The sequence below is a fragment of the Drosophila gunungcola genome, chromosome 3R (assembly GCF_025200985.1).
Source record: "Drosophila gunungcola strain Sukarami chromosome 3R, Dgunungcola_SK_2, whole genome shotgun sequence".
In the NCBI taxonomy this organism is placed as follows: domain Eukaryota; kingdom Metazoa; phylum Arthropoda; class Insecta; order Diptera; family Drosophilidae; genus Drosophila; species Drosophila gunungcola.
In genome coordinates this window covers 1,946,700-1,967,980 of record NC_069139.1, presented here as the reverse complement: position 1 = coordinate 1,967,980, position 21,281 = coordinate 1,946,700, and the positions used below count along the sequence as shown (strand labels likewise).

General features: G+C 43.1%; 3 protein-coding genes across 3 annotated transcripts; 1 reads left to right on the top strand and 2 right to left on the bottom strand.

Annotated features, from left to right (window-relative positions):
• Positions 1-48: 48 nt before the first annotated feature.
• Positions 49-16,852, top strand: LOC128266447 (ATP-binding cassette sub-family G member 8). Its single transcript, XM_053002983.1, has 8 exons — positions 49-416; positions 11,325-11,458; positions 11,748-11,879; positions 12,594-14,020; positions 14,395-14,864; positions 15,484-15,604; positions 15,666-15,946; positions 16,481-16,852. The coding sequence occupies exons 2-8, from the start codon at positions 11,328-11,330 to the stop codon at positions 16,709-16,711; spliced, it is 2,793 nt and encodes a 930-aa protein (XP_052858943.1). The 5' UTR covers positions 49-416; positions 11,325-11,327; the 3' UTR covers positions 16,712-16,852.
• On the bottom strand, positions 16,835-21,165 carry LOC128266457 (bifunctional purine biosynthesis protein ATIC). Its single transcript, XM_053002999.1, has 6 exons — positions 21,147-21,165; positions 19,185-19,253; positions 18,049-19,121; positions 17,563-17,996; positions 17,379-17,505; positions 16,835-17,312 (listed from the first exon to the last, which is right to left on the bottom strand). Exons 2-6 carry the CDS (start codon positions 19,201-19,203, stop codon positions 17,193-17,195), a joined length of 1,773 nt encoding a protein of 590 aa, XP_052858959.1. The 5' UTR covers positions 19,204-19,253; positions 21,147-21,165; the 3' UTR covers positions 16,835-17,192.
• LOC128266461 (tRNA dimethylallyltransferase) lies at positions 19,475-21,140 on the bottom strand. Its single transcript, XM_053003005.1, has one exon. It carries the CDS (start codon positions 20,922-20,924, stop codon positions 19,521-19,523), a length of 1,404 nt encoding a protein of 467 aa, XP_052858965.1. The 5' UTR covers positions 20,925-21,140; the 3' UTR covers positions 19,475-19,520.
• Positions 21,166-21,281: the final 116 nt, after the last annotated feature.

The window sequence follows — 21,281 nt, the reverse complement described above, 5'->3', positions numbered from 1 at the left end:
ACACTTCCAGTCAAAGCGCGAGCGGGCTAAGATGGCGGCCCAGGCCAAGTTCAGATCAGTTCGTTGCGAGCGCACGACTGAGCTGCCCAGTTGCCTCCACCGCTTTTCAAAGCGGTCCGCGTCGAACGATTTTTTCTTGCGGCTCCCCGAACACACAAAATTCCCAACAACAAAAAAACATTAAACGCTTATGGAAATCTAACTGAAATGTTTACGGCTTAACAGGCAAAAAATACAAATATACTGTGCAAAGTTGAATATTTTGAATGGCCCGCGGGAAGTGCTTGCAAATGCGTCGGAATATCCAATAGATACCAAAAATAAAGTGGCAAAAAATACAAGTGACGTGTGTGCAGTGGTCTATATAAAATATGCAAACATATATATCGGTGTAGCCAGCAGATCGACATTGTAATGTAAGTGTTGCGCAGATACTACAGCGAGGATACACAAAAGTATCTAAGACATGAATGAGTTTCGCCGTACGGCTAATTAGAGTCCGGCCAACTGGTATTTACTGTTAATTGTATTAAGCCAACGGCAGGCAGCACTTGCCACCTCAAAAAGCAACTACTACAAGTATCCACCACGTTCTTCTCCTACAAAATACCTTCTGGTTTTTCGTACTATTCTGTCTCTGTTCTGCTCGCGCGGTCGTCACCAGCGCAGGTCAAAGATCCCGCGAGCGGGTTTTGTCTAGCAAATGTATCTTAGCCTCCACCATTTCCACACGGCCAACTCGCTCTGCGCCCTGCAGAACCACAGTAAAGTTGAGTTGAGTCGAAGCCAAAGCCATAGTCGAAGCCAGAGAAGCCAAAACCAGAACCCAAGTGCCAGCCAAAGTCGGAGTCGCACAAACAGCCAAGTACCTGGTGCCTGGTGCTCAGCTTGTCTTGTCTTTTATTTTATTTTCTCTGCAGCTCACTGCTCCGCTGCACAGAAAAAAATAACTGTTTGATGTTGAATATAAATATACTTTTTTATATTTTTCACTTTAACTGGATTTGTACATAAGGCCGTCGAAGATCGAGTTCTTATAGAGTTATTTTTGTTTTAGAAATGGAAAAGTGACAGAGTGATAGCATCAGTATACAAAAAACAAAAATGTATTTGTATGAAAGAACTGAAGGATCTTCCGATAATAACCAAAATATTTAGCTCTTATCTTTGCTTACCTTATATAATTAAAATATTGTAAAGTCCAATTTAAATGAACAAAAATTGGTACTAAATTAATAAATGTTTTTTTTCATTGTATTCAATTTTGGTAACAAAAATTATTATTCAAAAACAATAGTTTCTTTTTTAAATATTACATTTAAATAATCGTATGTTGAATTCCTGGCAACTGGTCAAAACTATTTTCTAAAATCGTTTTCTTTCTGTGTGCGAGTGTGTATCTCACAGATACGAGTTTAAGTTTGTTTGTTTGTTTGGCCGGCTGTCTTTGCCTTTGCCTTTGCCAAGTGGGGTTCTTGGCTCTCCGGGGATCGTTTGTTGTTTGCTCTGGCTCCGGCCCGCAGCTGCCAGCATCGCCATTTCCTCGAAAAAACAGCCTTAAGCTTATGATAGAGAGCTATCGTCATTATTTGTTTTTATGTTTATGGTTTAACTATATAAATACACTTTTATGAGGCCCTAAGAAATAGTTTATGGCCCTTTATTTTTGCAAATAAGCAAAAGCTAGTGTTTAATAATAGATGCAAAAATTCCAACTTGCGTTCTTCTTATTTTTCTTTATGAATATGAATACACTTTTATTTGCCCTTAGAAATAGTTAATGGGCCTATTTTAATAATAAAGGCTTACATTCCAATTAGGGATAGAACGTTGCGTTCTTCTTATTTTCCTTTAATAATATAAAGACACTTTTATGTGCCCTTAGAAATAGTTTATGGGCCTATATCATATAAGCAAAAGCTCTTGTTTTATAATATAGGCAAACATCCCAATTAGGGATAGAACCGTGAGTTCTTCTTATTTTCCTTTAAGAATAAATAACAATAAAAACCTTTATAACTAGAATTTCGTTTTAGTTTAAAATCTTCACTTATTTCAGTGTCCAGAAGAGGCACATAAAAATATTTATTTTTTTTAGACAGTATCGAACAAGATGTGAAAGCCATAACAAATTGGAAAGAGACATGTTTTTGTGCAGAGCGAAATATTTTAATCCTGAGTGTACTCTTCCTATATCGACTCACAAAGAATAAGCGCGCGGCTAAGCAACTTTCACATTCATTTTGCAATTTCGATGCAGCTGCCAATCTCCGCTCACAATCACTTTCAAAATTTCGCGCCGCGAAACTTGATTTCCCATCGAAAATGAGCCGCGGGCTAATGGTGATTTGGCATCGTATCGCATCTTGGCTTTAGCACCATTCTCAGAGCCCCAACTGCAGATCATTGTCAACTTAATGCCTTAATGCCCTTTGCAATGCAAATTCCCACCCTCCGTTTGGCTTCCATTTCCAAATTACTCGCACCTAATTAGCCAAGTCATGATGGCAGGTCAGACCGTTAGAACGCTGCTAAAAAGCCATGGCCAAAAGCTTATTGAAAAAGTCCCAAAATGATATCTGCTGCTGACTTGCTAGATTGTTTTTCTTGATTTTTCCCCTCATATTGTTATTGCTGCTGCTGCCGTTGTAGCGTAAATTAGTTAACAGTATTATTTTAGCTAACGGGCCCGGTGATTTGTGGCCCCCAAAAAAAAGAGTCACTAAATACCGACAGAAAAACATTTTAGAAGTGGGCCGACAGGCAGTGACAAGATCTGAGAGCGGTTGTAATTCAATTTCGACAATTTCAGCCGCAGTCCAAAAGAAATCAAATAGAGAAAAAAGGAAACAAATCAAATGACTTAAGACAGCAACGCGGAGTCTAGACAAAACAGACCAAGGCGCGGCAAAGAGTCAGCAGGCAGCTTAAGTTGAATTGATTGTCAGTTATGGCTATGGCTTTGTGGTGAGTTCGGATCTGGTGTGGGGTGCTATCTGGTATAAGATATCTGGTATAAGGTATCTGGTCTTTGTCTCGCCTCAAGGCGGGTTTTCGATGGGTTCTCTTTAGGTGTGGCTGCGTCTAGTTGGGCAAAACTTGTTCTTGTTCTCAGTCTTCAATATATAAAAGTATACGCTTTCAATTGAACTTAGTGGCTGGCTATTCCGAGACGCATGAATCATTGCATTTAATGATCTCTGGGTGGATGAAGTCAGCGAAATGATGAGACCCTTGGCCGCTGGCAAAGTGAAAACTCAACGAGCAGGAAATGCAAATTCGAAATTCTTTACATGCCTTTATTGCCCATAGGCAATCTCTCCCACTGCGGGGCCATTAAAAGCTGCGACCATGAAAATTGTAAGCATTGATAGATACGCTACGGGGCCACAGCCAGTTAATTTACTTTTTATTGTAATTTAATTAACACAGCAGAAGAAGAACCGCAGCAGAAGAAGCAGAAGCAGAACAGCTGCATAATTAGGCGAAGAAAGTACATTTCAGCCGCTTTATAGCACTACCGCTGCTACACACACTTCGTGACTTTTATGGCCGTAAAAAAATAACTTCACTTCATTTCACTCCAAGTTCACAGACGTGGCTCAGACTTGAATCTGACATAGAATCAGAATAGTCGGAGATGGGCGTTCTTTGACATGGATAAAACTAGACGACGTGAGCCGAATAAATCGCTCTTAAAATCCATGCCACACACTTAGCCCCCACATTTTTCACTAAGAAAAAATAATTTTTTGAATTTATAAACTTATACATATGTATGTAAATCACACAAATTTACTTTGGCTAAAAAGGTATTATTTTAAAATGTTGTTTTTTTTTAGACTTATAGGAAAAATAAGGTAATTTCAACTATGTTTTAGTTTAATAAAAAACGGATTGTAGAATATTAATGAAAACTTTAATTTGGGCAAATATTACTTTAATCTATCCAATCGAATTGTCGTTAGAGAAATGTGCTTATTTAATTATTTAGTGTTTATTGCAAATTGAATATTTTTCTGCAAAAGATTAATTAAAGATCCTTACTTTTTTGATTTTTAGGTATACAAGCCACTTAATAACTGGTTTTCTATAAATTTAAATACATATTTCAACCACCCAACCTTGTTTACGAAAATGTACACACACTTATTATAATCCAAAGCGATTGGGCGTGTAATTTGTTTGGGGTACTAACCTATACTTGCGATCCAAATCAAAGGCATACCTTTTTTGTTGAGTGTGGGATTGGCGCCTGAGACCCGGTTGAGCTCCGTCTTTGGGTCTTTGGGTGTGTTCGGGAATTTGGCCAAATACGCTTGTCTGTCGCATTTTTATGCATGCAATGGCAACGCAAGGAAAAATTGCCATTTTTCTGTTTTCGTTTGGTTTGTCATGGAATTTATGTCAATTATTTCGGTGGCACACGTGTTTTTCAGTTTTTTTTTTGTGGGGCGAGGCGGAATCGGCTTTGGCATGCAAATTTTACCCACAATTGTTGGCCACTTTCACAAGTCTGTTGCAACACAGGAAAGTGTTTTGTTTTGACTCGGTATAAAGGGGGATTTGTTTTGGTTTTCTGCTCGGCGTTAATTGCCTGTAAAGATGCCCAAAACTAAGGCAATGTTTCGTATTTTGTTTGGGCAATTAATAAAACTGACCTTGCCTGAGTTTTCTAACCACAAAGCGAAAACTGAAAGCCGATCCGCTGAAATACGCTGAAACGAGACCACTACCACTGTGGTTTTGGCGCTGGTTTCGACGGTGGTTTCCACGGTGGGGGCTATGCAGCCATGACGAATATTCGTCGACGGCATGACACTAGCTTGGCTTTAGCTTTTTGGGGTCACAGTCAGAGCGACGTCAGCGAAATTCTTGTGCTCGCATTTCTGCCAGCTCGTCGGTCAGGTTAACTCATTTCTGCCTCGGATATTGCCCAATTTGATACAGATTCAATAGCTGCGTCTGGCTCACAAATCGGGGCAGCTTGGTTGGCTTTGTACTCTTATTAGTCAGTATTTAATTAATCATTTTTCTCTTCAAGTTCTCTAAGCTGTTGCTGACAGTTTATGTATTAGGAATTTTTTAATAACTCTGTTTGAGTAATTCATGTTTTGCAATAAGTTAAATAGAGTGACATCGCAATTCCGCCAATAACTTAGAATTGACGCATAAAAAGCTGTAATTTTCGAAATATTTTAAGCGAATAACGTCAAGCTTACTTGTTCGGAAAAATTCATGTCTAAAATCAATTAATTGGGTTTAACAAAAATGTTAGAATTAAAGCCTAACAGTTTCTAAAAATGTATATGCCTAGCATAAGTAACAAAAGTAAACACAACACGTTTTTGCTTAAATTCCTCTACATAAATACTTTTTAATGTTATTATTAAATTATTATTAAATTCAAAATTTGAATTTGGCAAATGAATTGTGCCAAAGTCGTTCGAAGATATTTATGATAACCATATTTTTTCTCGCCGTGCACAACTCATTCACCTGCTGGGCCTGAACCCATCTCTGCTCGGATTTCGTCGACGTTTACCCACTCATAATCAATTTACGCAGCCGAAACTTTCACAAGTCGTAAAGCTGTGCCAGCTTGAAGATTTCCTCGCTGCCTGCCGGTTTTTTTTGTCAGTCTTTTGACTGACTGTCGCTCATGTAGAGGTAGAGGTGTAGAGGTATATCGTTCCGAGACGGAAAGCGTGAGCATCTATATCTATAGCATAATGTGGCCAGCAATTTGCATACTGGCTCTTGCCGGCCAACAACAACTATTCGGCACAAAATGTATAAAAAACGTGCTAAAAATCAAACAAAAACCCAAACAAAAATCTCTGGAACTCGAGTGTTCAATTAACACACACACAACACATCTCGAATGCCTTTCCTCCGCAAGGCATAATCACAAAAAATTTCATCTCGTCGGACCGGACTTAAATGACTAAAACAGCAGGTTCAACAAACCGCTCTGCCGCCGGAATGGAGCGAGGAATGTTGGCCACGGGCTGGCAATCATTTAATTTGTTTATTATTAATTTGCATCTGGCAATGGCATTAGTCAGCGCTCGAAATTGGCTATCGTTTGCCGCCCCTTTTTGCCGGCCCCGCCCTCCGTCGACTGCACATATTTTTGCTATCTTTGAAAAGGGTATGCCAACTTTGGCGATGCAAATGCGTCTAAATTTATCAGCATACGTGATCCCATTCAGGTTTCCGCTTAACACATTAATGACTGTAAATTTTGCGGTTTTTTTTAGAATTGTGTGTGATTTTAATGACTCACTGAGACATTAAATACAGTTTTAAGGGAAAAAAAATCTCATTTAATCGGGATTTCACATCTTTATTTGTATTTGCTTTAATCATGGAATAAAAGCCAATTCAACATATATATAACTTCAAAAATACTTCTTCATTTGAAAGTTGTAGAACTTAGAAACAAGAAATTATTTAGAAATTGACATACAAATTTAAAACATGATTAAATGGAGTTCTTAGAAGAATCTAACAAACTTTTTATAAATAAAATAAAACTGCCTAAGCTTCTTGCAATACTTAACCAATAAATTTATACAACTTTGATTTCTAAATAAATTAAGATTCTTAATTAACAGATATTAACTGTATATTTGATGGAGCTATTTTTAGGTTGAGCCATCGCTTAAATATTTAAAAAGATAATTATCCACCTGTAAACAACTTTCTAAAAATATTTAATTCAAAGCATTAAAAGTAAATTCTCCCATTTGAACTTTAAAACCTAATGCCTTATTGAAGCTGTTTAAATGTATTTTCCCAGCTTATAAAAATTTTTTACGGCTTTAAGTGCATTTGAGCTTCGTTGTGTATGCAGTTTCCCCTGTTTTATTAATCGCAAATTACAAAACTGCAACTGTGACCCACTTTGAGGCAGTCGCGAAATATTTTGTAGGCATTTATCATACGCCCCGTTTGCCACAGCAGCAACACAAGCAGCAACAAATTATGCCACAAGAGTTTCACTTTCTCAGCGAGATCTCTGTCAGCGGATCTTATTGGACAGTGCTTTTCCCAGTCCGTCAGTTAGTCAGTGAGTCACTTAGTCATTTGGTCAGTTCTTCAGGCTGTCAGTGAAATTCAGGGGGAGGGGAGGGAGGCTGACCTACCTGTTGTCTACCTGTCCAAAGGAACGAGTTTTGGAGCCCAGCAACCCAATTTAATTTCCTTTTGCGTGGGAATGGAAGTGGATGGCTGAACCGCAGGTCAGGTCTTGTTTGCAGCCCAATCACACACATCTTTTGAAGTGCCACAGCCCACAAAAGCCGTAAACGTGAATATCGAGCTGGGAGAGAGCCACAAATTGCCATTGCCGGGGCCAATTTTGAGCCACTTGGGCGCGCTCCATTAAATCATAAAATGTGCGCAGAGGCACAAGCCGGCGATCAGTGACCGAAAAGCCAGAGGAGTTTTGTCTCCAACTCTCGTGCCTAACTGCAGTTTTGCATCAATGGTCATGTTGAGTGCAACGGCAAACAGTTCTCGTTCCCGACTTGTCAACTGACGCATGGCTTCTTGGCCAACGGGAATGCAGAATGCAACGGGAATCCAACTGCATATGCAACATACTATATTGGCCAACTCAAGCCACTCAGTCTGCCAATTGGCCTAATCGGCCGGCTAAGCTATTGCCAATAACCGTTGGCCAATTACTTAGCGCGTTGTGATTTATTCACACCACCAGCAGCAGCAGCAGTGACAGCAGCCGGTCTCGTTGACAGGCAAATATCCGCTAGCTTTGGTTTTAGTTTCTGTCATTGACCGATCATGCAACGATCGAATGACCCACTTGGCCATAAGCCAATAGACTAATCAATACTATGATATAATTCCGGCCAGGCTGCAGCTGTAACTGTCTGTGTGCGGATTTTGGCCACAGCTGCATCCAGTTATTCATGTGGCCAGCTAAATCTGATAAGTTAAGGCTTGGCTAATAGATAGCTGTGAAAGGCCACCCAAAATATGGGTAAGACAATAACCAACTTCATGGGATAAAAGCAATCAAATTTCGCTTAGAGCTAGATAAATGGATAAGATGTGAAAAGTAGAAAAAACTAATGTATCATTAATACATTTATGTTCTTCTAGAAACAAGAACTCCCATAAACTAAGTCATTTATTATATCATTTTTGTTGATAGCCCTATTACATTTAGTTAACTTCCCAAACGTGCTGAAGCAGACATTTCCGCTGTTGTTTATGATAAAGAAATGGTTAACAGCTTGGTTAGCAATATTAAGTAATCAAGCACAAACATACACATTGAGCTGGTTCTCAAAAAGTTGAGCGAAATTAGCATAAACCACCCTCTGTAAATAAAAAACTTTCAATAGTTTTGTGCCATTTAAGCAAACAATTGAATCAATCAGTGGTAATTTTTAACTATTCAATCTTGCAACCCATACATCTAATGATCTTGTTTTTGATAGTTTAAAACGCAAGTAGCAAAAACTAAAAGTCACTTTTATCATCTTTTCACTTTCGTCTACTGACAGTAGCTTGTTTTTAAGTGCCTATCGCAATGTTTTTGCTTCACGCACTTGTGCGAACAATGGATAGATACAGATACGCGTACTGTGGGATACTTAGATACTTAGATATCGGCTGCGGCGTCAACGGAGCATCGTGATCGCATAAATCAATGCCGCTGTTGTGGTCGCAGCCGTATCATTGCCCCCAATACCATTCATTCATTACTGGCAGCTCAACAAAGCGACGCTTTAGATGCCGCACATCTCTTTCTTTGCGGCCCCTATATGGTCTGCCCAGTTTTCAGTATAGGTACACTTGCAAAAAATTTAGTTATGTGGAAGTTCCAAAAAAAAAATATTACTTATGACCCATTTAGGAATTTCAATTTTATTTCTTTTTAATGCTTTTTTTAAAACATCTTTGTTTACTAAACAAAACTATATGCTTAGTTTTGTCTAATTTTTGTACTTCAAATTCATTTAGAAATTAGGAGCCATTGTAAAGTCTTATATGGGTAAAACTTCCCAAACAAATCAGTTTAAGAATCTATTTAGGAATTTTCATTTCCTTTTTTACGACTGCTCTCGTAATATAAAATAGTCTCACACTATTTTATTTTGACTGTGTTTAAATTATCTTAACTTCTACTTCATATATATGTTAAAAGTCATTAGCTAAATAAGTTAAAAAAAACATAAAGGTACCTTTTGCTTATTGTATAAATAGGCTTTTTCCCAAAATGAAAGACATTTAACTCAGAAAGAGTAGTTATTTTGATTTCAACTTATTAGTTATTTTGTGAAAGTGTCAGCTTTTTACTACCATTACAAGTATAAAATGAGATGTAGGTTATTTTTTGCTAGGGGTCTTAAACCTTATACCCAATTTTCAAAAATATTTTAAAGTGCATATGGTAGGTACCAGTACCTGCATCTTTGGCTGTGTGTAGGTAGTTGGGCTTGGGTGATGGGATGCCCTATCTGGCTATCCGGCTATCTGGCTGTCTGGCTGTCTCAACTGTATCAGGCTCTCGCGGGTATTAAAACCGCCTTCCCTGACTGCCACTTTCACTCTGTGCCAAGTGTGCTGGCTAAAATGCCCCGGCGAAACGGTTACAGCTATGAAAAACACAGAGGCACATAATTGTTGTGAGGAAAGAAATGATAATAGTTAACAAAAAACGCTGGCCAGACAAACAAAATCGAGTAAAATGCGTTGAACTGCGAGGAGAATCCGTTTAAGCGATTATGGCACAAGTGATTTTAATTAAAGCGAATTTAACACGCAATTAAAAGTGTTAATACACCAGCGAGTTCCGTGGCCAACAATGGTTAATATTAAATACTATAGTAATCTGCAAGGGCAGATGGGAATGGCGAAAGCATTCGTTGTGGAATGCCGTAATCCCGGCGCCCAGCTTTCTTCTTCTGGGCAACTCCCCCAAACCACAAACCCGAATCTCAATACCAATACCAATTCCAATCCCCCCAAGCTTCACTTTCGGCCACTGTCTGGTGGAAATTGCAATTACGTTTTGAAGTTTTAAAGCTGAAGTTGGAGTGTCTTAAGCCACTCACTTTCGCCAAGCATTTGGGGCATCTGGCACTCGTAGAACACTTGACTACGTAATCTCGGCTGCGGCTGGCAAAACGGAAATCCGCACACCTTGCTGCACTGCATCCAATTTGGAGTCCACAAAATCTTGCATTACTTTGCTTGCCTTTCATTCGCTTGCATAATGCTGCTACATTTGCATGAATTTTTGCATTTTTTCGAGGGGGCCTGCACTGGCAATTAAAAACCCATAGGCCGTGTCGAAATGAGCTGCGCTTTGTTCTCTCGCCCCGCGTTTTGGATTTGGATTTCCTCAAGATACAAAATTGGAAACCTGAAAGCCAACACCCGATTAGGTATCATTGTCTTGGGGGTTTTTGTGCACTTGCTCGGGTTAAGAGGCTCATAAGAAATACACCGTTTGCACAACAACAGAAGAACTCTAGGGTAATAGGGTTTTACAAGTTTAACTTAATTTCGTTTGTCACGGGATATGGGTGTTTTATTGTTATGCAATTCTTCCCAAAAATACCTATAATTATATATTTAATAAGGTTTTTTTTTAATTTGTACAACTTACTGGTAAACCCTTACATGTTTTTTATGGTGATAAATGATTTGAGACCAATATGTTAATGCCCAAATAAGATATGTAATGAAATATAATATAACGTTTCATATATTTAAAGCTGATGATAATAGTTATTTTTATGAATTTGGTAAGGTATTCTAGTTCCTTGATTGCATATCAAATAACAAACATATTTTGTAATGTTTTCTAGTAATTTATCTATGATTTTTTATTAAACTAGAAAAATCGTTTCTTAAAAGAATGCAATTTAAGGAATGCGTTTCTTAAATCTTTTTTCTAGTTTAAAAGTTCTAGTAACATTTTCTGACATATTTTCCCTTTATAAATTGTATGTTTTGGCTGAATATTCATACAATTTGGCCTAGGTCATTGTTAGGGTGTCTCAAGTTCGCATCTCACACATAACCGACTCAATTTCCGCTTTTGTCATGACAATGGCTGTGGCTGCGACTGCGACTCCAATTCCGAATCCAACTTCGCCTTCAACTGACACTGCGTGTGTGGATGTGTGGGCATTGTCATTAGGCTAATTCCCGCAAATTATGAGTAATAATAGCGCAGCCATTCTCGCGGCATTCTTGACCCAGTTTGACTCGGAATTAGCTTAAGATTTTGGGCCGAACTGGCTGTCTAACCCGCTCCGTTTTTCTTTCCTTAATTGCAGAACATGGAGCTGACCAACTTTTCAAGCGGTAAGAAGATGTCACGCGAGGAGCGACGCTACTCGGTGCCCCACGGACCCAACACTCCGCTGCCACCTGCGGCATCCGAGGATCTGCATGCCTGGTCCATCTACAGGTGAGTGGTTGAGTGGGAAGCCCCCGAAACGCAGCTTTAATAGCCAGACATGGGTGTGGTCGATGGGACGGATGACGGATGGAAGGGGTAGAGGTGACCACACCTGTCGATCGAAGTTTTGACGCTTGACTTAGCCGCAGCCCTGGCGGAAGTTCAAATGCCATAAATGGCTAATTGAAGAGCCCATGGCCAAGCCTCCAATCATGTCCAGCTGACCGCAACTGCAGCCGCCCAGTGCAACTCTCTTTTCATATTCAAATACCCCTTTCGAATACCCCCTCTTCAATAGGCAAAACCTCAACTCCGACTTCACCGACTCGGCGCTGGGCTCGTCGGACAAATCACCGCTGCCATATGGAAACTTCCAGCTACGCGATACCACAGTTCAATCAATCTTAAATCATCCGCGCTACGGACCCAAGTGAGTGTAATCCCACAAATTTTCTAAAACAACAATTATTAAGCATAATAAAGCGTTAATATTAGCTTACGAACTCAGCATTTGGAGATTTTTTATAAACATTAAGACTTTGGGTAAAAAAAGATGATTATGATGATTGACAAAAAACACAAACTTCATTTATCGTCTAACTTTTTATCGTTTCACAGAAAGGCAACTTATTGCTATAAAATGTTTTCCAATTTAAAATTTTGGCTATTGCACTTAAAGTATTTAAAATTTTCTGCAAAAAGTGTAACTTTTTTTAAACTAAGGAACAAGCAATTTATTGAAAATTGCTCTTTGCCTGTATGTTAAACTATGTTTTAAATGGTAAATGTTTATTCTATATAATGATTAGTTATATTTAAATATATCTAAAAGTTATAAATACAAGCTCACAGTGAGATTTAGGAGAAGTAAGAAATTATAGCTTTGGATATTTATATAATATAATATAATATTTTCGTGCCGTACTCCAATTATTTGAAATTATTTATTGGATTTCATAAAAGAATGCAATAAATTATTTAACATATATTTCAATATCTAAAACATTATTGTATTGAAAATATACATTTATATTATTAACACAATTAGGTAAAAATATTGAACAGATAATTCAAAAATATTCCTACAGTTTATTATGTACCTATATACGTTATTACAAAACCAACCTTTTTTACACCTTTTCAGATCTCCATTGGGCTCAAATATGTACACATACTTGAAGTTCGGACTGCCGCGTGTCTTTCCGCCGAATGCCGGATCGCAGCGGTCGCATCGTCCAGGTCCGGGACCTGGTCTGGGATCGGGTCCGGGTCACGGTGGCTCCAGTGCGCTGGGCGGAGTGCGTGGCCGGGTCAACCGCGCCTTCCGCGACAGTTCGGCTGGGGCGGTGGGCGTGGCCGGAGCCGGGAGCAGTGGCTACGACAGCAGTGACAACGAGACGACCCGCAGCCGGGTGCCGCCCAATCTGCGGAAGTACCGCAGCGAGTCGGACTTCCGAGCCATCGGCGGCATGCCGCACTCGCGTCCGGAGTCCCGGGCTCAGATGGGAGGAGGCGGAGGAGGAGGTGTCCCAGTGGCCGCTTTGCGCCAGGCCAACAGCCGGGCCAGCATTGCGGTGGGCCAGCACCACCACCACCAGATGCAGCAACAGCAGATGCACCAGCACCACCAGCAGTACATGGGCAACGGGAAGCACTACGGGCACAGGTCGCACAGCGAGGCGGATCTGCTGGGAGCGGGACTGAGCCAGGTGGACGGAGGTGGTGGCCTGGGCTATGACTACAACGAGGCGCGGTTGTACGGCAGCTCCAGGCAGTACGGCAACGGAAATGGTCACGGAAATCATCACGGACAGCCAGGCAGCCGCAAGCAGTCGGGCATGGGTCTGATCTACCCCAACATCCAGGTGCACTGTCTCGATGTGAATCCCTGCCTGCGCGGCGTGTCCATGCAGGCCAAGGCGGGGGACCTGTTCGCCATCATGGCCACGTCGCAAAGGGAGGGCAGTGCTCTGGCCGAGTGCCTGGCGGGATTGAGTGAGCGGCTGGGCGGTGAGATCCTCATCAACGGGCAGCAGATGAGCCGGCGTGGATTGAGGGAGCTGTGCAGCTATGTGCCCGCATTGGAGGTCTCCTCCCTGGATCCCCGCATGAGTGTCCAGTGCACTCTGAACTTCCATGCCGCGCTGCGAGGTCCGCTGGATCGCAGCGACCTGGAGGAGCGCATGGATGTGCTCATAGAGGATCTGGGGCTGAACACGGTGCGTGCCTCCAATGTGTCCACTCTAACCCACTCGGAGAAGCAGCGCTTGAGTGTGGCCTGCCAGCTGCTGGCCCAGTCCTCGCTGCTGATCCTCGATCAGGTGACCAGCAACATGGACATCTTCGACACCTTCTTCCTGGTCGAGTACCTGCGGCAGTGGTGCAGCGGCGGGCGCATCGTCATCATGACCCTCCAGCCGCCCACCTTCGAGATCCTGTCCATGTGCTCCGGCGTGCTGCTGCTCTCCGGCGGCAGGACCGTCTTCTCCGGCAGTCGGGCCGACCTGCCGCGGCACATGGGCGAGCTGGGCTATCCGTGCCCGCCCTTCAAGAACCCGGCGGACTACTACTGTAAGTTTTGGGAATAAAATCTATCATAGTTTTTGGCTCCCTGTAGACCAACTTGCAATAGTAACGAACGCATGGTGAAAAACCACGAGCAAATAGGGTTACAAATCTTAGATTACTATAAATATAAATCCCAAATAACTGTGTGTTGAGATTTGAACAATTTAAAATCCCACGTTACGATTATTATCTGAGATTTGCCAAAGTAAAAATCTTTATTGACAGTTATTTCAGATTTAAATTAGTAAAAATTCAAAAATCCAATATTAATAATATTTAATATTAATGTAGCTCAATTGCTTTTTGGTGGTTTTTATACTTCAATAGAGATTATTTTGGAAGCTGATTTTAATGGTAGGCATTGAATATACTTCTAGTGGACCTGGTGACTTTGGATGACCTTTCGGCGGCCGCCATGCTAGAGTCCTCGGCCCGCATTGAATCGCTGGCCAATGCCTGGGACCAGATCAACTCGGAGCCCCCACTGGCCGCCCCGCCCGCCTCGCTGCCCAACTTCACGCTAAAGGCAGGCTTCTTTGGCCAGATCAGCGCCCTGATCAAACGCTTTGCCGGCTACAAGCAGCCGGGATCCCTGCTCACCTGGATCAGCAAGCTCATCGCAGCAGCGGTGCTGTCCCTGTGCATCGGCTGCATCTTCTGGGACGTGCCCGCCTCCGATCCGCAGCTGAGTTACCACGATCGGCTGGGCTACCACCACTGCGTCATGGTGCTGGTGTACTGGCCACTGGTGATGCTCACCATCCGGGACACGCAAGAGGATCGCCGCCATGCGGAAAGGGACATCCGCCTGGGACTGTACACCAGGAGTCTCTACATCATTGTGCAGGTAAGGGAAACAACATGGAATAGTCAAAAGAAAAATCTGGCTATAAAATACAAAAGAATCTATAAAATACTAAACAACGCATATTAAATTTCTTTATTTAATATTAAACTATTTGAACTGCGTATTTAACCTATTTATTTTATATGCCTTATATGGAAGTCAATAATCTTTGATCATAAATTGGTTTCATTTCCTGCTATTTTAGACATTGATAAAAAATTGAGTAGTAAACACGAGTATCAGCCTATTAAATTCCAATTATCCTATTTCAATTCGATATAAAATTGCATAATTAAATATAACGCATATAAAATTAAAAAAAAAAAATTTTAATTAAATTAAAATTATAAAAATTAAATTATAATTATAATTATATTATAAATTATAATCTTTTTTGAAATAAGTTAATTAATTTTGTTTAAAATAATTAAAATTTGCAATGTATGAAAATCAACAAGATAAGTATTTAAGTTGAGTTCATAATCAAATAAAATATTTTCGCATTGATTTTCATTCATTATTATTTTTGTTATTTTAACATCACTTAGACTTACTACTTTTTTTCATTCAGTGGAGGTATAAATCCCCATGGCTCTGAATTAATTCTCCCATCTTACAGAGTCTTCTGGGCCTGTTCCCCAGCCTTTGTATCTGGCTGGCCTATCTGTTGCCGGCCCACAGCATGGCAGGACTTTACACCTACTCGAACAGCAGCGATACGGGCATATACTTGTACATGGGTTAGTAGCCTTGACAACCAAAGACTATCTCACTAAGCTAACCAAGCCCCTTAATCTGCAGGCTACATGCTGCTCTACTTGACGCTCATCCAGACACTGGCCCTGTTCTGTGCCCACCTGCTGCCCTGCAAGGTCTCGGCCAGCCTGGTTAATGGACTGACCAGCCTGGCAGTGGCGGCGGTGGGCGGCTACCTGGTGCATCCCCAGAACCTGGCCCAGTTCTGGTCCTGGCTGCAGTTCGTCTCGCCGGAACGGTGGCTCCTGCCCGTCCTGGTGCAGGATGAGTACAGTGCCGAGACGTTGTCCAACTCCGCCGGACTGCAGTTGTGCCGCAACAAGCAGGTGGGTGTCACTATGTTATAATTATAAGGTATAATCATGAGGGATCTCAAAGTAATGATTAATACTTTTAACAAAAAATGTTTGTTTTTAACAAAAAAATCAAAATCAAAAATAGTCATTATTTTTAATAAAAAATAAACAAACCAAAGAGATGATGATAATTGCTTACTATATCTGTTGAACAAGAAAACAAAATAATAATGATTATTTTTGTCTTCTGCCGCTTCTGTGTGCAGAGATTTGATGATACATATGTAAAGCTTTGGCAAAACAAATGATTTTGGTACCTAAAAGTTAAATAAAAACCAACACTAAAGTGTCGTTTCAAAAGCTTATTTAAAAGTATCTTCAAAACTGTAAGCACAGAAGCCGCAGTTTCAAAATACTTTTGTATTTTAAAGAACATTGTGCCAATTAAAATTTGTCGATTTAAATTGATTGAATTTTGTTGTTCAAAAAAGACACAATTAAACATTATTTGTAGTCTCTGATTATTATAATTAATGTAGACAACCTATAATTACTTTAAAATAGGTGCAGCACCAGGAGATCATTGTGCAGCAGCCCTGCCCGCCGCCCAACGGCACCCAAGTGCTAGTCGACTTCGAGCTGCTGCCCCAGCAGCACGTGCTGGACCCCACTCCCAGCTACGACCAGACCACCTCGGTGGCCCTGGTCCTGGCCTCGGTGCTCGTCTTCTGCGCCACCTTCATCGTCTTTTTGTGCAATTGTCGCAGGGCCTGTCGGAGGCAGCGCAGCCGATAGGCTGCGTCCGCGGCCAGGAGCTGGCCAGGATCTGCAACACGGATGTCCCATGGTCCAGGCTCCCGAACTGTACATTCCATAGAAACTAGTTCTTGAAATAAATAGTGTTTAGTCGATGCAGCGTTCGTTTAACTAACTAAAGGCAAGTGATTTTTATTGTGCTTGGAATGATTATAAGGCAGTTGTTTGGGGTTGGTTTAACAAAGTTTTGCATATCTATAAAAGTTCTTATAGCACTAAATAGGTTATCAAAAATAGTTCGTATTAAATGTAATATAAAATTGTCTTTTCTTATGTAGACCACCTTGCGAGAGCTCAATTTGTAAACTTTTATGTCTGGCAGACCATTAATGGTCTCATGTATTAATGCTAAATATTTTAATGGTGTATTCGACTTGTGAAGCTCAAATTTTAAATTGAATTTTATGGAACCCAAAAGCAAGATAGATGTGGTTGGGAAACATTCATATTCAAGTAGAATTTAATGGTGGAACAATCGCAGATTAGTGTGGGCCATGATGATGCCATGCTCATCGCAGGCGGCAATGACACCAGCATCATTGGTCGATCCTGCAGGACTGGCAATGTAAGAGACTCCACTCTGTGAAAAAGTAACAAAGGAGTTAAACTTGATACATAATACATAATACAATACTATTTAACTAACCAAACTAGCGCGATCGATATTGTCACGAAAGGGGAAGAAGGCATCGGATCCCAGGGCCACGCCACTCAGCTGCTTCAACCACTCCACCTTTTGCTCGCTGGTCAGTTGAGCCGGAGCCTTATCGAACCTACACACCCATAGATTGGAATGAGAGCCACAAAATATGGAATATACCTCCACTTACATTCCCTCGAACTGCGACAGAGGCATGTCCTTGCCAACTGTTCCATTTACATAGTTGTCAATGGCATTGGAGATCTCGGCCCGCTTCACGCCCGCCTTGAACTTCATGCCGGCCACGCTGGGATGCTGGCGCAGCCACCAGTTGTCTGCCTTTTCGCCGGCGAGACGGGTGCAGTGAATCCTCGACTGCTGGCCGGCTCCGATGCCCACAACTTGGCCATCACGGGCATAGCAGACGGAGTTGCTCTGCGTGTACTTCAGGGCTATGGTGGCCACAATCAGATCCCGCACAGCCGCCTCCGGCAGAGGACCACTTTTGCTCACCACATTGGCAAAGAGCGAGGCGCCAATGACGGCATCGTTGCGTTTCTGCTCCAGCGTCAGGCCAAAAATGGTCTTGCGCTCCACTGCAGAGGGTTCGTAGTTGGGATCCATCTGAAATTAAAAATTTAGAAGGGCTGTACATCCTTTGTGACATAAATTTTACCTGCAGGATGCAGTATCCACCGTTCTTCTTTTTCTTCAGGATCTGCAAAGCTTCTGGTTCGTAGCCCGCGGCAATGATGCCATCGGACACCTCCCGGGAAATAATCCTGGCAGTGACCACATCGCACACATCGGACAGGGCCACAAAATCGCCGAAGGAGCTCATGCGGTCGGCTCCACGGGCACGGGCATAGGCGGTGGCCAGCGGAGTCAGCTGCTCGTACAGGTCGTCCACCATGCAGAGCTTGGCCTGGGCGGGATTAAGGGGCACTCCCACAGCCGCTCCCGCGGGAGACACATGTTTAAAGCTGGTGGCTGCTGGCAGTTGCAAGGCTTGCTTTAGTTCCCGAACCAACTGCCAGCCATTGAGGGCATCGCACAGATTGATGAATCCCGGCGAGGCATTCAAAACCGTAAGTGGCAGCTTGGCCAACTGAGTATACAGCTGAGCCGGCTTCTGGTGGGGATTCATGCCATAGCGCAGCGGCAACTGGGACACACCAGATCCATACTGCTTCCGGAAGTAGTCCGAGATGGCGTCATCATAGCTGGCCGTGTGGGTGAATGCCTTGAGGGCCAGGGCTTGTCTTAGATCCAGCGTGGTATCACCCGAAGCCCTGAGCTCCGCCAGCACTCGCTCGTAGTCCACCGCCTCGCAGACGACCGTGACCCTTTGGTGATTCTTGGCTGCTGCCCGCAGCAGAGTGACTCCGCCGATATCGATGTTCTCCACAGCGTCGGCCAGTGTGACATCCGGTTTGGCTATGGTGCTGGCAAAGGGGTACAGATTGCAGACCACCAGCTGGACCAGATCGTAGCCCTGCTTGCGCATATCACCCAGATCGGAGTCGCTGGTGCGGGAAAGTATTCCAGCGTGCACGGCCGGATGCAGTGTCTTTACACGGCCACCCAGCATTTCCGGGGCTCCGGTAATCTCAGTGACATCCTTTACTTTAAGGCCTGATGCTCGCAAAGCGGTAGCAGTGCCTCCACTGGCCACCAGGTCAAAGCCCAGGGCCACCAGGCTCTTGCCCAAATCGAGCAGTCCCGTCTTGTCCGACACACTGAGGAGGGCTGTGGGGGAATTGAGGATTCCTAGTGATTATCTATTGGCAAGGGATCGACAAGAAGACTCACCAATCTTGCTGGAGCTCATGGTTGTTGGCTTCTGGTGTTTCTGATGGCTGCGTCCTAACTGCTGGGCAACTGAAATGCAAATGAAAGGCGAGAATAGTCAATGTGGGCTGGCTGCTGGTTGCTGGCTGCTCGGAGTGCACAAACATGTTTACGCGTTTTCGCTTTTCTGGCTAGGCAACGACCTCCCCTGCGGTCTACGATCTACGGTCCCCATCAGCGAGGTGTAGGGTTATCAGATACGGCTCAAAACCGCTTGCATCAGCAGCCGATTCAAAACAACAACAAATGACTCAAATTTACGTAGGTTCATTTATTGCCAAGCGTTGTTGTCTGGGTTTACAATGCCTTATCAGTATCTTTGACTTGGCTGGGGGGTAGCTGAGCCTCCTCCGCCTTCTGTTTCTTTGCAACAAGTTGATCCGTTGATAGCTTCTCCCTCTTGCGCTGCCCCTCCTTCCTACGTTTATGCTTATTTGACTTAAGATGCAGTCCCCATTGGTATTCGCCGATGAAATGCCTCTCGCAAGTCGAGCAAAAGTGGCTAGTCTCCTCATTCAAATCCGCTCCGGGATGCTCCCTCTTGGGCATGGGCTTCAACCCGCATTCCTCATCCCTGCGATAGCTCTCGATGATCGACTCTGCCCGCTGATACACTGCCTCCGGCCAGGCAGTCACATCACTGGTGTCCAGTTCATAGAGATCCGGCACTTGACGATCCTTGCTGGCCAGAAACCGATTGTTGATCCACTTGAGCTGCTTTTTGGAGTAGCGACGCGTGACCAACTTGAGTTCCTCGCAGCAATTGCGGAGGAGATCCAAGCCATCTGGAACATCTGGGCCCCCATCCTTAAGTTCTTCTTGACTTGGCAGCTTGTAGCTATGACTGCGGAGGTACTCCTCTATCTTTTCATCCTGGTTTGAGTCATGTTTAAGCAAGTAGGGCACAAACTCCTTGTAGCCAATGGTCTGTAGGACACCCGAGGTGTAGGCCTGGACTGTCGTGGTTTGGTGCGCATTATGGAACTGCCGCAGCTCGGGGAGGAGTCCTTGGGCCAGCATTCCATCCACCCGGCTGTCCAGGCGGGCATTTAGTACTTCCTGCTGGCACCGCAGCCATAGGAGTATGACGTGTGGATAGCGCAGGGGTCCTCCCAGACGGTTTCCCCCCGGCTGGGCTCGCTGCTTCGCCAATTTTTCGGTTAGAGTCTGCCCCGACCCCTGATAGACTTCGATGGCTCTGAGGATCTTGCGCCGATTGTTGGGGTGAATGCGGTTGGCACTACCGGCGTCTATCTGGGCCAGGTGATTATGTAAGTCCAGGGTGGACATGGCATCTAGATCAGGCTGTTTTAGGTGCTGCTCTGCGGGAGAGGTGCCCTCATCCTGCGAGTCCACAAGGACATCCCAAAGCAGGGATTCTATGTAGTAGTTGGTGCCGCCCACTACAATTGGAGGAGTATCCTTGGCCAGCAGCCGTTCCACAATCGGCAGAGCGGCGTTGCGAAAGTGGGTGACGGTAAAGGGTTCCGCTGGAGTGGCCACGTCCAGCAGGTGGTGTCGAGCTCGGGACTGCTCCTTCTTGGTGGCCTTGGCGGTGGCAATGTCCAGGTGCGTATACACCTGCATGGAATCGGCGCTGATTATCTCGCCACCGAAGCGTTCGGCCAGCTCCAGGGAAAGCTTCGTCTTGCCGGTGCCCGTGGAGCCCAGGATCACAATTAGCGGCACCTTGCGTATCATATTGTCTTAATTGATTGCAATTTAAGTCAATCAAAAGTAAACAAAACCCACACGTTTTTGAGCACGTGTATTCCTTTGGAGACCAAAAACCACCTGTTGCCGACTGTTATTTAAATTGGTTTTATAGGATTTAAGTACTCCCTTCCCTTATTTTTTAGATTAAAGCACTATAACTATTAAATTGGCTTATTGTGTGCCCTACACTTAGTTGTTTAAACTTACAAGTCGGGAAATAAAATTAAGAATTTAAGAGGGAAAGTGTGACCACCAAGGATTTTGACGTGAAGTGTAGTGCAAGTGCTGCCCTCTGAAATTAGACAAATGCGCGAATTTTAAAATATAATAAATAAAATAGAA